At 40.6% G+C, this 18,607-nt stretch overlaps 1 protein-coding gene across 3 annotated transcripts in view; it reads right to left on the bottom strand.

Moving 5' to 3' along the window:
- Positions 1–18,607, bottom strand: part of pcdh15a (protocadherin-related 15a) — a 285,392-nt gene that overhangs the window by 127,979 nt on the left and 138,806 nt on the right. For all 3 annotated transcript variants that reach the window (XM_072677969.1, XM_072677968.1, XM_072677967.1), the window contains 4 exons: positions 12,797–12,957; positions 8,990–9,145; positions 3,381–3,500; positions 1,843–1,953 (listed from right to left, as the gene is read on the bottom strand). In XM_072677969.1, the coding sequence (XP_072534070.1) occupies positions 1,843–1,953; positions 3,381–3,500; positions 8,990–9,145; positions 12,797–12,957 (548 nt within the window). The remainder of the gene's footprint in view (positions 1–1,842; positions 1,954–3,380; positions 3,501–8,989; positions 9,146–12,796; positions 12,958–18,607) is intronic.

Below are 18,607 nucleotides of genomic sequence, written 5' to 3'. Positions count from 1 at the left end.
CATCAGGCCACTGCAACTTTTCCAGAATGCAGCGGCACGGGTCGACTTCAGCGTTTCTAAATTCAGCTACGTCACTCCACTGCTGTGTTCTTTTCACTGGCTTCCTGAAGCTGCTTCCCACATCAGATTCAAAACCTTGACGCTGGCCTACAAAGCCAAGAACAGACCATTACCTGACCAATGGTCAAAAGCCGATCTGCACCAAGAGCCCTTTGAGCTTCAAGTACGACTTGGGTCGACCCGCCATCCCTCAAAATCCACAGAGGACAAGATGAGTCCAGGCTTTTTTCTGTCCTGCACCAAAGTGGTGGAACAAGCTTCCCCTGGGTGTCCGAATGGCAGTCGCTCGCAGTGTCTTCAAACACAGACTGAAGACCCACCTTTTCCGAGAGTACTTGGGCGAATAGCAGAGTACTATGGTCACCTTATTGACTTGTGTTTAGTAGTGTCTAAACTTAGAGGTATCTTTAAATTTTTAGTCTATTTAAACTAGCTAAGGTTTTTCTTGAGTAAATTACAAAGCACTTTTGTAAGTCACTCTGGATAAGAGTGTCTGCTAAATGACTTAAATGTAAATGTAAATGTAGAAACACAATAACAAACACAGCACTTAGAATGCCAGCAATTATATTTCTGTAAATTCACATCTAAAATCATCTCTCAGTCTGTCCAAAAAACTCAGTTCAATTCGTCCCCTATTTTGCGCAGATAAGCAATGTGTTGTAGAATGGGATGATTTATTTTAGTCTATACAAAGTCTGTATAGAGAGTGTTCACTAGATAGCCATCTTAGCAATACCACCTGGCAGTTATACCTATTCAATGGAGACCAGCCTTCTATCTCTATGAATGGGGAGAGACCAAAAGACTCTAACCTGAAGGTCAAATCGCTGATATAATTCCACGCACTCCAGTTTGACAGTGTAATAGCCCTACAGAGTGGGATGCTATGTGGAGGATAACGTAGATTCAATTTTACCTTAAATGTTCAAATATGATTTATCCGTGCTATGTTACTCTTTTTGGTGTTTTTCAATAGACATTCGAAGCAAATGAATTCAGATTTGGGCATGTATTTACAGAGAGAAGATTAGTGACAGTCCAGTGGTCCAGTATCTGTTAGCAACATTAGCCTAGCATCTGCAATTGTAAACTAAAGAAGTGCATGTCAGATGACAAACTTGTCTTGACTGATCAGCTGAATCTGGGGTGATCGATCATGTTTATTAGATTTTTCACCAAACAATTCCTTTCATTTTACATACGCCTACACACACACCTTTGCTAGGATGTAGATATGCACACAACTGGTCCATCAAACGGATGCTTTCAAAACAAGCCATTTAGACGAACGGCAACCAATTCACATCTACAAATGACCTTAATACAAACTATGTGGCTTTTTTCCCCATTTTCAGCAATGACTCAACCTCAATTTCAAACTTGATTTCATGCTTCACAAATAACAGTGATAAAATAATAATAATAATAATAATAATAATACACAAATCCGGCCCACTGAGATATTTCATTTGTGCTGGAGGAAACACATATGGCCTTTGCCCTCCTATGATCTGCTACTACTAATGTTCTGGAAAAAAATATATAAATATGTGGGCCCAAAAATACAAATGTGTGTAATGAGAAGAGATGTGTGTATGTGTGCATGAGAAGCACAGAAGAAGAAGAAAAAGACACAAACGTCCAGCAGGGTTTAGACACAGGGTCAGGGATGAGAAGGTCATGGGTCAGGTTAAAAGCCTACGCTCTGCAGCGGAAAGTGGGCAGACGTCATAACACAAACATCAGTGTGAAAGCTGGAATTTTGACAGATTATCTTACATTGGCCTGGACAATGATTTGATAACGTGTCCTCTCTTCATAGTTTAATCTCTCAGCAAGAACGATGTTACCGGACAGTGTGCTGGCCACTCGAACAGTCCTATTTGACAACTGAGAGAGACAGGCAGAGAATGAGAGAGAGGGAAAGAGCACGAGAGAGAGTTGGAGCTGTTCAATTTTACATTTCACAGGTTTACTGTCATTGTAAATTCACACGGGTACCTCAGCTACATCTACACTCAACATCTACACAGGTGCTACGAATGGTTCTTTGAGTGATGCTGCAGAAGAACTACTTTTAGTTCCTGTCTGTAAGAGAGATGTGTGAGTGTGAAGAACCTTTAATTTGGTGAAAAAAGGTTCTTTAAAGAAGATTCTTTATGCCTTCACACATTTACACAACGTTCTTCACACATCTCTTTAACAAACATGATTCCTTTGGGGACCAGAAGTGCTTCTTCTATGGCAATATATTTGCACGTACACCTGAACACACCTTATTATACGGTACACCCGCACTGTAAAGATAACTGCTGAGCTTCTATGAATCCATATTTATTAACACACACTTAAGAACTGCCCAAATGCATTTCATTATATGCAAATCTCAAGTATGTGTTAATTTGATTTTAGAATCACAGTTTCATGAAAAGTCTCATAGCTATCCTTACGGTGCAGGTGTACAGTATAATAAAGTTTGTTAATGTATTCAGAAGTATTTGCCAATATTACAGTGACATTTACATGTTGCGAAAGCAAAAGTTTGGCCACCAAAAAAGTGAGGGCCAAGGCAAAACTCTCGAGGTAGTGCATTGTGAATTTTGAAGTGTGCTTTGGATCCTCCGCAGTAGAAGCCATCCTCTTTTTATCTTCATCTTTCATTTTTCACAGAAGGTGTGAAGTTCGCTTTCAGAACTGATTCCATTCTGTCCTCTACCAGTGAAAACGTTCTCTGTGCCATTGTTTCTGTTCTTGTTACCTGCCATTTCTTAATTATATTGCGAACTGAGGAAACGACAACCTAAAAAAGGCTCTGCTGTGTTCTCACAACCCTCTCCTGCTTTTCAGAGTGCTAGGCAGCTGTGTAGAGAAGCAGATTGTTGCAGCTGATTTTTGGGAGGTCAGAAGGTCAGAGTATTAATAAAGCTTTGAAATGTGCACCATCTTGCTTTTCCTAACAATGACTGTGTACAGGCCATAGCCCAAACAAGCTAATTAAGGTCTAAGATCTTGGCAAAAGTTATCTGAGTGCACAAATCTCTTGGAGGGAGGGCTAACTTTCACATTTCACCTTTCCTTTATTCCACTCTAAAAATAATACACTAGAAATCTGTTTGTCTTTGACTCACGTAACTATTCACAGTAACAGACATTTTAACTGGGGTGCCCAAACTGTTGTATGCTATTGTGCACAGCTGCATTATAGTTAGGTTATCTTTGCACTCCAAAGGTGTGTGAGAATTGTTGTGCAAACATGGTCTTACACAGCAGCACACTGCACAATGACAGCTGTGTTAGTATTTGGATGTAAACCTTACTGGATCATTGGGGTTGTACTGGATGCCGTATTCGATCTGGCCGTTCGGTCCGTCATCAATGTCAGTGGCTCCGTTGTTTCCTGAGAAGCCGGTGAAGATGGTGGTGCCAACAGGAGTGAGCTGCAGAAGCAGAAGAGAACAGAACACATCTTAAGTCTGAAGTACAAAATAAACTCACAGCTTTTTACTACATTGTGGAGCATTGCTGTGAGGATTTGATTGCATTCCGTGACAAGAACGTTACTGAGGTCAGCATGTTGGATGATCACCACCCACCTCATCCCCAATTCCCCAAATGGAGCACTATCATTCCAGAAAGCACAATTCCACTCCACAGCTCAATGCTGGGGGGCTTTCTACCCCTCTAGCCCACACCTGGCATTAAGCATAGTGCCAATAGGGTTATGTTTATCTGCTCCAGAGGGTCCAATTATATTGGCAATACATTTGTGTGCAATACAGCATGCATTTGAAATCTGTCAGCACTGTGTCAACAATGTATTTGTTAGAAGGGGTGTCCACAAACATTTGGACATACAGTGTACGTATGCATTTTTTTTTATAACACGTATTTACACTGTTTGGCTCATATGACTGTCTTTGTTCATCCACAGCTCCACAACTCCCGCAGAGACACATGAGGTTGGTCAGCATGCTCACAACACACGATACACACTGAGACTGCTTTGCATATTGCAGCCTTCTGTCTTATCTGTATTGCAAAGGCCAACATTGCACTAACAATATCATGTGTGTATGTGTGTGTCTGTGTGTGTCTTTCTGCTTGTGTCACATAACCTTTGTGGATTCCCTGAAGAAAACCAGCTACACAAGTGAGCAAGACAGACAGAAAAAAAGAAAACAGACAATGCAAAGGAAAGCAGCAGACAGACGGAGAGGAAGCAGAGTGAAGGCTGTAGGTGGAGAAATGCTCCCTCAGGTCTTTGGCTGCATTTGTCAGAACCACAAACAAAGCCATTTACACACACACTCTCTCTCTCTCTCGCTCTCTCTCTTACACACACACACAGAAAGTACTGGTTGAACATCAGAATTTTACCACTAAAGCCAAAACAACGGTGCACTCACGGTTCACAGACTAGGGCTTGTGTATGACTTACACAACCAGCCAAACGTGTAAATACATTTATTTCTGCCTCAATTACGCCTCAGTTCCTTCAGCTCACTACGAGGTTTCGAGTAAGCTCATCTTCATTTGAGATCAATGAAAGACAAAGCAGACAGAGTTCATATTGATCAGTGTTCTACAGACTGCATTATGGAAATATGTTTTTCAGCAGTCATACATCATCTCTCCAATGTATTTGCAGCTTTAAGTAATTGTCTAAACTCTGAAACTTCTGCAATAACCCCGTACACTGCAGGATTATTACTCACCAGCTATCATGAATTATTCAGATAGACTATAGAATTATTATGTAAGTCATGTAATTATGAGAATATGGTCAGCATTAGGGCTGTGTATTGACAAGAACCTGGTGACACAATATGTATTATGATACAAAAGTTATTTAAGGTAGTGTAACATGTAGGCCTTTAAGAAAGTGTAACATGTAGGCCTTTAAGAAAGTGTAACATGTAGGCCTTTAAGGAAGTATAACATGTAGGACTTTAAGAAAGTGTAACATGTAAGCTTTTAAGAAAGTGTAATATGTAGGCCTTTAAGAAAGTGTAACATGTAAGCTTTCAAGAAAGTGTAACATGTAGGCCTTTAAGGAAGTGTAACATGTAGGACTTTAAGAAAGTGTAACATGTAGGACTTTAAGGAAGTGTAATGTGTAGGTCTTTAAGGAAGTGTATTATGTAGGCCTTTAAAGAAGTGTAACATGTAGGCCTTTAAGGTAGGACTTGTGAGCCGCTAGGACCAAAACACTAAACACACACATGATACAGGTTACAGGAGCTGGATTGGTGCAGTGACAGTGACCAAAACACAAACAGACAGAGCACATGGGTCTAGGAAGAATGTAAACAATGAGGTAAAACATACAGAGACAAGGAAACTACATAGCTAAAGGAGGTAAACATCAGAAAAAGACATTGTAGATCATATAATACAAAATGACCTGCTTCAACTCAAAGGAACCATCAGCTCTTGCTATAACTACAATATTCTTACATTTTTTTTGTTTTTTCTGTCTTTCTTTTTTTTGCTTCTCAGTCACTCAAGCACAAACTGTGGCTTTCCAGAGACCCTGGTGTTAGAACACTGCTGGTGAAATGAAATCGCAGATACAGTTAAGCTGCTTCATTTCAGCCTTTGCATCACACACACACACACATACCATGTTCCAGAAGCACAGCAATTTCATGCTCAGCACCACTGCTACGTTATGAGTTTAGGAAAGCCAGAGGTGAACAGCTTTAGACAATTATCAGAACATGTACAGCACACAAATACACTGCAGGTGCTCTTCACACAATATGCTACTGAAACTACCCTGCAGTGGGAGGCCATTAAAAACGCTGGCACACAAAACACACACACGCTCACACACATGCATATGCAGATGTACACATAGAAGCACATGATTTTTGGAGAAATCCCATTCGTAGCATTATTCCTAACATGCTGTATAACAGTATTGTGTGAGTCTTCTAGTTAGGCGCACTACGATACACTTAGCTCACTATTATACAATGTGATTCACAGTGCTGGATTCACTATTTGATGTTCTCAGTAGTACATTGTTCTCATTAGTATGTAATGAGAAAATCTCACTGTTGCGTAATGCACTAATGAGACCAAAGCCGGGAGGCAGGAGGAGTGTGCTGCGTGATATGACTGTGCTGGAAGGGGCAGCTGATTGGTGCCGGTTGTGAACTTTAGTGTTCAAGCAGTGTAACTGATTTTAATACCATAACATATAACAACATAGGAGCTTAAGTCATGCTCAAATGACTCGGCTTCCTTTCTATAGTTGCTTATAAATTCTGGTGGCATATTCACCTGAGACAGTGTACCTGTGTAGTTTATAATATGATCCCTGTAGAATCAAAAACACACACTTGCTCATTTATTCCAGAAACAGGGGTATTCAAAAAGAGCCTATCCTGCTTATGCTGGAGTAACTGTCTCAACCATCCAGGCAATATGTTGGAGCATTGTTGTGAGAATTGTGATTGCATTCAGAGACAAGAGCATTAGTGAGGTCAGGATGTTGGAGAATCGCCACTCTACATCATCCCCAACCCATCCCAAAAGTATTGGATGGGGCATCATCATTCCAGAGAACACAGTTTCACTGCTCTGCAGCTCAACGCTGGGGGCTTTATACCCCTCTAGCCCAGTCCTGGCATTAGGCATGGTGCCAATCAGTTCATGTTTATCGTCTCCAGAGAGTCCTACTTCTCTACAGGGATTAGACAAGCTGTGTGTGCATTTGCACATCTCTGCCAGGGATGGGTGCAACTTAAATTTTGAGTATCTAGTGTACATGTCTTGAACTATTCTTTTTAGTTGTGTCAGCAGTAGGAAAACAGAAACAACAGGGGAATTACACTGAAAGCACCATAGCTGTTTTCGAAGTAGAACAATGAAATTGTTATGAAAACGTAACGAAAGCAGCTGTGTTTAACGTCTTGTTACAAAGTGTACCATGTAGGCCTTTAAGGTAATGTCTTGTTTTACAGGGAAGGAAATATTCTTAGCATTTTTGTGATTTCTGATATTACAACAAACAGTACAGAAGCTGCCGATATCGAATGTACACTGAATTCAAATGCCATTTAAAGCAACTAAACACATATAAATATTCATCATCTAAATCAAAAGTGCCATAAATCACAGCATCTCTGGAGTTCTAAGGACTAGAAAAGTGCAAAGATAAAAGATATTCTGCTACGCCTGTGGATTCTTTGACAGGTTGCGGTCAAATCTTCATCCAGATTTAGCTGATTTGATTATGTTTGTACAGGGGCGCCATGGTTAATGGACTTAGAAATCGACTACAAATAGTGAAAATAGACGAGTTGATTCACATGAATCACAGAACATGAACCACAAACTAGACAGCAAAGTTTAACCATAACAGTAAACACAGGACTACAGTTTTACTGCTGCTGTTACTTATTGCAGTTCTAATTCCTTCAATCTGGACGCAGATCTGCAGCAGAGAAAGAGAGAGACTGAGCAGCTGTGTGTCATGTGAACGCAGTGTGTGGGTTACTGTGGGTACTTTCAAAACATTCCAAAAACCCGATGCATTTCTACACTCCTAATTTGTGTGTATGTGTGTGTGACTGTCCTGCATACCTATAAGAGAGTAACTGAGGAGACAGCTTTTTATCTGATAGACTAAAGCAGTGTGCGAGCTGGCTGTGTAATTACTTCAATGTCAATTTCTCTCTCTCTCTCTCTCTCTCTCTCTCTCTCTCTCTCTCTCTCTCTCTCTCTCTCTCTCTGTGTGTCTCTCCCATGAAAAATGTGTACCAGCATTATGTCAATCTCTAATCAAGATAAGGGGACTATCTCTGTGAGTGAGTGCAGAGCTACATCTAGCACACTGAGAGCACAGACAGAACAGGCAGAGCTGGCCAATCACTGCACTGAGCGACATTCAGCTCATCCAGACGGAAGCCAAGCCTGAGAATGAAAGTCTCACAGCCTGACACACTGCCGCATTAGTCACGCAGACACAATGTGTCATCAGCATATGTGATTCTGCCCTGATATTAAATCATCATTTATTATTTCTTGTGTGCCACTGATTGAATTTGGGTGAGTGCTGAAATTGAAGAGAGAGAGAGAGGGAGAGAGAGGAAGAGAGAGAGAGAGAGAGAAAGAGAGAGAGAGAGATAAAAGGCAGAGTGTGGAAGATGTGGAGGGAATGCGCAGCATGCATCTGCCCTCATAGGTGGACTATTTGGCAAAAATAGAATGATTTAAGACATTATAATGATAACTTGATACATATTCTGATGTTTATTTTGACAGAGGGTTTGTGAACCTGTGCTAGCAAAACAGTAGTGGTTCATTTTTACAGTATTTCCTGCATTATTACATTCAATCAAAGTGGACCAACTATGCTTTACTGAACCCTTAACCCCTGTTAAATCTTAAATGACTAATGCATTTGATCGCTGTAATTTTTCATGTCTGATGATACTCCCACTGTCCTCAGAAAAGCATGTAAGAACATAAAACCAGACTTTATATCAAATTGGCCACCCCCAAGCTGCACTGTATATAAACCATTAAGGCAGTAAAACATCAGTAGACCAAACAAATCTCATCAAAAAAAATACATTTGACATTTTATGATGCACTGAATCCTTTCCTGAAGAATTGCTGGAAGGTCAGAGATTTACACTCCTAACATAAACACACATGCTGTACACTGTACATCTGCAAAATAAGAATTAATAAATAAATGATATATAAATTATATTTTAATATAATGTATCAATTATTGGACTGATGTATATGTGTGTGTGTGTGTGTGCAATATTGCCTTAACTTTGATATTTCATAATAAACTGAATAACTCTCAAAAGAATTGCAGTTAACCTTGAAATATGGTGAGAGATTTACACCCGTGGTGGTTCAGTACAGCCTGGCAGTACAGCACTAAACTCTCAGCTCTCACCTCGTTGACTGCAACATAGTAGCGCGGTTGCTGGAACTGCGGAGTGTTGTCATTGCGATCGCGCACCACGATGCGAACTTCATGCAGGATCACCGTCCCCACCAGCTCATTAGTACACTGAACCTGAACCACTATAGTACTGATGTAGTTGGGGGGCTGTGAAAGAGAGAGAGAGAGAGAGAGAGAGAGAGAGAGAGAAAGAGAGAGAGAGAGAGAGAGAGAGAGAGAGAGAGAGAGAGAGAGAGCATTAAATCAGATCTTGTTGCTCTTCAGAAGGACAAGCTTACATCCACATATAAAGAAGAGGATCACTGAAGCACTATTGGAGCTGGATTAGTTTTACCAGAGGAGCTTCTGTAATGTAATTTGGGAGGGATTTGACTTGCCGATTAGTACAGGATAAAGCATCTGTGTAATTTCCACAAATTACCACAGATAACCCAGACTGAAAGGTCATCGGACAGATGTAAACGCAACATGACACGCACCGTGCCATAAATACAGCGGTGTGTGTCAACTTGCCCTCTGTACTGGTTCTCCCTCTCTCTCTGCGCAATGATATAAACTGAAGTAATAGCATGCAGTCATCAGGCATCTTAAGCAGTCAGACACTGTTCTCTGGACAGATTAGCTGACTGATGTTAGCTAACTAGATTCATCTTTTCTCATCAAAAAATAAGAATTACCATTAATGTAAACCACCTAACTGATGTCCTAAGAAGGTGCAGGTCACAGTTTACAGCGAACATCGGCATAAACAAATCTTCCCTGTCACACAGAAACCTCTCAAAAATGTCAAATTCACTTTTTTTGACCCAATGTAAAGAACATCTGTAAAGAAAAGTTGTTTTGTGAAAGTGAAACATAAAGATACTGGAATATTATCAGTATTAGCAGTTTATTGATTTATTTTTTAATTGACCCATATTTCCAACCAATATTTGATTATGTATTTTTTGTTTTCCACAAAAACATGGCTTAGGTCAGTGAATGGGATGTTAGGAGTTTTGCCCAACTTCCACTGAGTGGCTGAGCGTTCAGTACAAACTGTACAGACTGTACAAACAGATTTAGCAAGAACTCAGAGCTATTCTTTTACAGACTGCCGAAAGCTCATGCTTTGATGAAATAGTTTGAATAAAAGGGAAAGCAAGCAAAACCCAAATGATGAAGTCTACTAAACAGGTCTAAAAAACAGTACCATACCTTTGAGATATGAGGTTTTATCCTCTAAAGCATCAGTGAGCTGGACGTTTCTGGCTACACATCAGTGCACATGGACCACTGGTTCTTAAGTAACTTGGTTGGATTGCTGTTGAGTCCAACTGCCTTGACTTGAGCAGACAATGTTGTTCCATTTCCGGTTTGGCAATTTCCCTGATAAATGCAGTCGTGTTGCTGAATGTTGTCACTCAGTCCGACTGAAGGGGGCGTGTTCCAGCGGGAATATGACATCGACGCATACCCTCTATTGGTATAGCATGCTGTTCTTATTTGGGAGTGGGGAATTGATCTACAGTTTGCCATGTTGAAGGTGGTGGTGTTACCTAACTACACGATACCAACCGTTTATAAATCCAATAAAAGCTCACTAGCCTGCAGCTCTCGCTGTCTCACCCATGCTCTCTCTCTCTCTCTCTCTCTCTCTCTCTCTCTCTCTCTCTCTCTCTCTCTCCTCTCTCTCCCTCTCTCCCTGTTTCACTTTCTTCAATAAATCAAAGTGTTTGGATTTGAGTGCTCAGCACAAAATAAACACTGCAGCCTATTGAACAGAGTGTGACTCTCGCATGGCCTGAATAAGGAGACAGATGGGTTCAGTTGTGATTTTGATCCAGTAAGGCTATTACTGCTCCTGATATCTCCCTTGTTGAGCCACTTAGTGACCGACTCTCAGCCTGATGGCAAGCCTTCACTCACAGAGCACCACTCTGGAAAAGCAAAGAGTTGGCCTGGTGATCAAAGTGAATGAGGTGTACAAACACACACACACCACAAGTACAGAGTGCCTTTGCTCAGGATAGGTGAGCTATTACGGGTTATTATTACATGCGCTGTCCTTTTTTCATTTATAATGCTAAAAAAAAAAAACATATTTTTTACCAAACTTTATTATGATACTACATTAGGGATGAGCATACTAAGATTTTAGTGATTTATAATCTCTGTACCTCAAGGTAGCACTACAAAGAAATGGTATTTCTTGTTTCTGCCTACAGTTGAGAAGTGTCATTCAGGATTTGAGCCACTCCTAAAAGACACATATTTCTGGACAAGCTGACTGACAGTGAAAGAAGCATGTGGACTGAGGCGGTAAAGTGATATTTCAGTATTTCTATGACTTTTTACATGGTTACAGGGTTCTTGCCAGCGCTGTCCTGCTCACTTCACCAAAGTTACATACTGCAGTTAGAAGCATGTAGTTTCCAGAGTAGCTATAGAGAAACTTTTCTCTATAGATCAGAACTCAGCAGTCCGACTACTCACTCTTTACAATCAGGCCAAATTCTACCTCGCTCAGGCCTTTTTTTTAAGCAGAACTCCTTCAGTCTCAGTCTCAAGTTCTTAGCTCCTCAGATACTGATCTGCTCACATCTGATCATCCTCAACTACCCTCCATCCTTCAGTGCCGGTACTGTAAAGCTCTGGAATTCTCTTTTCCAACATATCTGTGCTGCAGCAGCCTCTTCTCTTTCAAAGCCCCAGTAAAATCACATGTTTCACACTACTTTAAGACATGGGTGATTATCTGCTCTTCATGTGTACTGTTGCTATCACATTCTCTTTCCTCTCTCAAGCTTTTCTTTGCTTTCTTTCCAGGGCTGTATTCATGGTTTAGCTGTGTGTCTGTGTTGTCTGTTTCTTTTTTTGATTCAGCTTTCTATTCTGAGGTGTCATTAGTGATTTGCCATGTGGAACACTGTTGGTTTCCGTTCCGTTGTTGATTTCCTCCCGTGAAAATGTTCTGCCTCAAGATATCGACTCCAAACCAGCTCTTGAATGTTTGGTCTGATCGGGACTGGTGTGTTTACACATGCAGATTCTGTGTTTCTGTGTTTTTGAGCATAGGAATAAATGATGGAACTTTGTGTGTTTCTTATGTGTTTCATTTATGTGTACATTAGCAACACTCTATCAAACACGTGGGGTATCAAAACAAACACAGAGCGATATCCTAGGAACAACCTGGCATACCATAGCAACCACAGAGAAACCACAATGAACAGCATTTCAGCCACCAAGCGACATTCTGGCAACCATCAGATACCGCACAGCAACTAGTTAGCAGCAACGTATTAAACATCAAACAACAATCTAACAACTGTAGGAACTGCTTAGCAACAAAATAGCAACCACAGAGCACCAACAGGGATGCAGCAACAACTGTTTCACATTATAGCAACCACATGAATTGCCTAGCAACCTCCTAGCAGCAACCAAGATGGTTGTGTTGTAAACCTAGAAATGTGATTTACAAAGAACATTATTATAATAATAATAATAATAATTATTATTATTATTATTATTATTATTATTATTCATTCATATATTCATTTAACCTGGGGTTGTGGTGGGTACAGAGTTTATCTAGAATCATTGAGCGCAAGACAGGAATACTCCCCTGAACAGAGTTCCAATCCACTACAGGGTATTATTATTATTATTATTATTACATTACAAATAGTTTTCTGAACTGTAATCTCTAAGCTAGGTCAACAAAAGCTAAGTGAATGAATACCAAATCAATACATCATCAAAAAATTATTCTTTCCTATTCCTCTTTCTGTAGGCCTGTGTTTGTCCACTCACGTCTCGGTCTAGTACTCGTCCAGTGCTGTTGAGGTAGAGTCTCTGGAGGGCAGGGTCCAGTATGACCCAGTAGTCATAGTTCTCCAGTAGAGTCAGAGAAATGGTCCGGCCAGGGTCCTGCGCACGACCATTAATCTGCATATTCTCCACCAGAACAGTGCCTAGAGATAGAGAGCGCGCGAGAGAGAGAGAGAGAGAGAGAGAGAGAGAGAGAGAAAGTGAGGGGGATGGGGAGAGAAAGTTAGATTTGTATAACTATGTTTATTACATATACAAACATATAGTTCACCTCCACCCTTGCCATCTTTGCCCACTCCTGAGTGTCAGCAGCAGAGTGAACGCAGTAATCATGCTAGGTCTGAATAACAGATCTCTCGCACTGCAATTTAGCAGCAGAGTCAGCCAGTGTGTGGGTTCATTAGCTGATCTGCAACTATCATAAATATCTCCCTATCAGTGTGAAAGGTTCATCTTGTATGAATGTTCAGGTCATACATTCACTGTATGATGCATGCACATTACACAGCCTCCTGTCTGTCCGGAGATAATTGTGCTTCATTTTTTCCCATAGTGTGAAACAAATAATAGGATCCTTCTCTTAGCCTCCACACCCAGTAACAAGATAAGCTGTCCTCCCACAGCCGTGTGGTCGTGTAACAATGCCATCTTTTCTCCTCACACTACAAGCAATCAGCAACCTCTGTCGCTCCTTTCACACAGAACGCAACCATCAGGACTAATACTTTAACTGTAGGACAAAATTCAGCCTCCTTCAGCTTACATAACAATGCCCCTTCACTTCCACAGCTCATGCTGCTGTTAGGAAAAGCATTTTTCTCCCACAGAGACAAAGCTGAGATACTGTACTTCCTCCTCCATGTCCCTACACTAATCACTCCACACACTGCTCGACTGACTCCAGATTCGTCCACTGGCCTCACCTGGAACTACGTGGACAACAGAATACGTTTGTACGTCTTCTGTTTGTTTACTATTTCGTTATCAGAATATGACACAGAATCAAACACAATGGCTGACCTATTTCAGATACATTATATGTCCAAATGTTTGTGGACATCCATTTTAATGAAAGCAATTAGCTACTTGAAGTTGCGCCCATTGCTGACACAGATGCAAAAGCACATACATGGCTTGTCTAGTCCCTGTAGAGATGTATTGCCAATATAATAGGTGCAGATAAACATGAACCTATTGGCACAATGCCTAATGGAACAGTGCAGGGGCAGTGGTGGCTCAGCAGTATTGATGACAGGGTTGTGGGTTCGATACCCAGCCTTGGCAAGCTGCCACTGAGCAAGCAGTGCAGGTGTGCTCACTGTCACTGTGTGTGTTTGATCACTAGTTTTAATGTGTGTGTTCACTGTACGGATTTGTGTCCAACACAAATGGTAGCCTAATCTATGGTTTACGGTTGTCTTGTTTAATGCCAGGCATGGGCTAGAGGGGTATAAAGCTCCACAGCACTGAGCTATGGAGGGGAGGGCTAAGGGGAACTGTGTTCTCTGAAATGATGGTGCTCCACCCAGGAGTTGAGGATGATCATCATCCAACATCCTGACCACATTAACACGCTTGTCACTGAATGCAAAAAAAATAAAATCCTCACAGCAATATAGAGTGCCTTCCCTGGACAGTAGAACAGTTCCTCCAACAAACGCTGGATAAACAGTATTTTGCACTACCTCTGATTCTGGCAAAAACAATGAATAAGCAATTTCCCAGTACCTTTGTCCATGCAACTTGATATCTTCAGACCAACAACATATGACATGTCACAAGTCGTGTGAAACGTCCATTCTGAAAAACCAATGAAAATGTTCTGTGTTCTGTGCAATTTTGTTTTTTCCCCTGAAGTCACACTTCCCTTTGTGTGTCTTTACACACTTGGTTGTAAGCCCAGTATCTATACCTCGGCAGAGGTCACAGTAGATCACATTTTGGAACCCTTGTGCTGTCAATACTCATCATACAGTTAAGTTATAAGACGGTTTGAAAAGCTTTGAGGCTTGGGAACTCCCTGCCCTTAATCCATTATCGGATTAAGCTTTGGAGGAAAATTGGGGGTCTAAGTCTCTGTGACTACAATTGTGCTCCGACCAATAACAGACTAAAACAGCTGTACAAAAATTAAATGAAGCATGGGACGAAGTAATGTCACAACATGGTGGGAGTTTATGAAAACAGAGCTGCATAGCATATCTAAAAATGCTGTGGTAGAACTGAGTGTGCCAAATGTCTTGGCAGATCCTATTTTCTAATGTTGTCAGTAGGTTGGTGGGTTGGGCGATATGGCTATAATGCCATATCACGATGCTTAAAGACATTTTCCTAATACACAGTATACACCAATCAGCCATAACATTAGCAACACCTACCTAATATTGAGAAGGTCCCCGTTGTAGGTCCACCACAACAGATCGGACCATTCAAAGTCATCTGGCATCAAATGTTTAGCAGCAGATCCTTTAAGTCCGTTGTAAGGAGGTATTTCAGGGATCACATTTATAAGTCTAAGGTGCCCATGATCCTGTCGCCAGTTCACCTGATGTGCTTCCTTGGAGCATTTTTGGTAGGTACTGACCACAGCATACCAGAAAAAACCCACAAGACCTGCCTTCACCTGTTAATGGTGTTAATGGTGTTAATGTTATGGCTGGTTTGACATATGAACAAAATGAGATTTTATCCAGTTAAACAGGAATAATTGTGTTCTTTATAGAAAAGGTTCAGAAAGGCAAATTGTTTTTCACAATCTCTCTGAAACTCACTTTCACTATGGTTAGAAGTCGGGGAGCTACAGTTTCCTTAGTTCTCAGAGTGGACAAGTATGACACACACTAGCAAACAGAAAGGCAGCAGTGCAATCAGGGAGCTAGTGTCAGTGTTTCCTCTCGTGTAGGGTTTGAGTAAGGGTTGTATGCGTCTGCTGCTGCAGCTGCTTCTGCTTCGTGTAACTAACGGCATTAAAAAAGTTCAGAACCACGGACAGCTCAGTGAAGAACAAACCGATACAGGCCACAAAGGAGCTTTCAAAGCCAATACTTACATCAATCCAGAGCTCATCTACTCCAGCCTGAACTACAGGCTGACTGAGCTTAATTGCGTTTGATCTCGGAGTGGCGCACTCACAAGGCCGTGTCTGCAAGCCTGACCACAACAAAAGAGGGCAGTGTGAACTCTGAACTCCATTTGGTGCCAAGTCACTATTAAAGAGAGAGTCTCACACCAGCCTCTGCAGCATGCATACACCACATAGGAGAATGTGCATGCTCACACACAAACAAAGTATCGGTTCAAAGAACCCTTTTCACACTAATAACTAGGTGTGAACATGAAATCAATTTTACACACACGTACAAACACACACACACACTCACACACATGCGTTTAAGTCATCGATCACAGCCTTTCACTATCTGTCTGGGCAATGAAAATCTCTCCTACTGTGAAGTCAAGGCAATCTCTCTCTCTGCTTCTCTCTGTCTCTCTCTGTTTCTCTCTGTCTCTCCCTGATTTTACTTCTTTATCTTAAGCAGTGTCTCATGATCACAATAACATTATGAGCTCAGAATTCAGTCAGAGCTAAATTCAGAGCTCTGATCCTTCCAGTGTGTGAACACACTGATCTTCAGCATTCCAGCATACGTTAAGACTAAAGCTCGCATTCAAACAGCAGCATTCTCTTAACCTTTGCGATGCTTTAAGACAAATGTCTTATCACACACCCACTCAAACCTGGGCATGCCTCCCCCCACACACTCGCGGTAATGTGTGACCTATGCTGAAAAGTTTAGGGGCTAAATAGCTCAAGAGCGAATAATCTGATTTTGAGACTTAAAACTCTTCTGGAGAAGTCCTACCCCACCTCCTCAGCGGGCTTCCGAGTAATTGGGGAGGATTTTGTGCTTATATTTCACAGTCAAGCCCTGCCACTCTGTCCTTTAGCTAAGGCTTTGAATAATGGCTTTGTGTGTGGGTGTGTGTATGTACGTAGTTAATTTATGAAATAAAATAATATAATGGTCAAGACATTGTGGATCCATGGACATGCTCAGGAATAAATTGTGGTGGTGAAATGCATTCAGCTATCTTTTCTATGTCCTATGAAAACTGAGGATATGTAAAACGGTTCACTTTCACATTCTCTCTCTCTCCAGTTTGCCTAAAAGGCAATTTCCACGGCCAGGCATTGCAGTGCGCGGTTAGTGGCTGACCACATTAGCTTCCAGTCTGGCTGATGGATTCCTCTCAAATCGTTGCATACCTTATGTCATTCTGCATTGTACTCCGATGATTACATCATTGTGGTGACACTGCAGTTAGTCACAGTTTGGAGTTCAAGTCACTGCTTGGGCAGCACGGTTCGGTATGAGTTCATTACAATGGGAAAAAAGCAACAAAACCCCAAAATGCATAAAACTAACCCATAAAACTAAGTCTGTTTCACAGACTGGAGTGGTACACTCCTCACTGAGGTAGTCTGTACAGCCTGTAGTGTGCTAAGTAGTAAAATGTAAACAGTGGACAAACACTCTTACAACCATCATATTTTTATAAATAAATATAAAATATGATGGCTGATAAACAAACAAACAAACAAAAAACGCAATACGTAATAGGTTTGCAGCAGTATACTGGTTTTAGGTATACCATGGTTATCATTCCGTGTACGGGTGCTTACTACAAAACAGCAAATCCCACCAATTTCTTACTGTTTTACTTTATGTATGTGTATGTAATTAATCATTAGTTATATACATTAAAAAAACTCCATCTCGTGCAGCTTTCTTATTTATGTATTTATTTTAATATCAATTTTGTTGTTATCAGAAATGAGACTTTTTACATATACTTCCATTATAAAATATATAAAAATATTTGAACTATTCTAAAGCATTTGTTGAATCAAAAAGCCTTCTGTTTTCATTCATTAAAGGATCAATGTATTTCTTAATAATAATAACAATAATAATAATAATAATAATAATAATAATAACCCAGAAGAAGAAGAATTGTGATATTGTGATATTTTTTAGATATGTACCATCTCAGTCATACTGTTAATCTAACAGTGTTGCAACCCTAATATGTAACAATTAGCTATAATACTAAAAGCATACAAAATATATAGACAAATAAATAAGTAAATAAATAAATAAAATAAGTGTTTAAATTTGTTCTACTAAGGCTTTATTTAAACATTCAAAGCCCAACCCTTCCCATAAAAAACAGAAGAAAAAACCCTAGCTGATTGGAAAGAAGCAGGCATTCTAGGTCTTCTAGGTCTTCCTACGTGTCTGTCATTTGCACTTGCCATAGTCAGACACCAATCAGCTTGAACTAGGTTTAACAAACCATTTCCAGCATTACATTCATCAGTCTTCACTACAGTGTATTTTCTGTATGACTGCATGCAAGGAGCAATAACATCTGCACAGTGACGGTCAGGACAAATACATGTACCGTGACACACCAAGGACATACAGTACTAAGATTTTAAAGTGACAGTCCCATAGTTTCATTGTTAAATACCTTAAATAATCCAGATTAGCCCATCTTTTGACAAAGTAAATTACACTCAAGGGCAATGCATGTTTACACAGTTCCTCACAGTTATGTCAACAATGTAACTGAGCATTAGGCTGGTCAGGTACTGATCTTGGACGATCCCAAACACGCTGGATGGATTGGACAAGGTTCCAGGTGAATAAAGTATATGACATGGGCCCTTTAACAATGATTTGATAATACCTACCCTATCCGTCTTGCTGAAGCATGTCTACCTTACAC

This window comes from Salminus brasiliensis, chromosome 4, assembly GCF_030463535.1.
Source record: "Salminus brasiliensis chromosome 4, fSalBra1.hap2, whole genome shotgun sequence".
Classification (NCBI taxonomy): Eukaryota; Metazoa; Chordata; class Actinopteri; order Characiformes; family Bryconidae; genus Salminus; species Salminus brasiliensis.
Note: the sequence above shows the minus strand (reverse complement) of the source record. Positions and strands in the feature narration are given on the sequence as shown.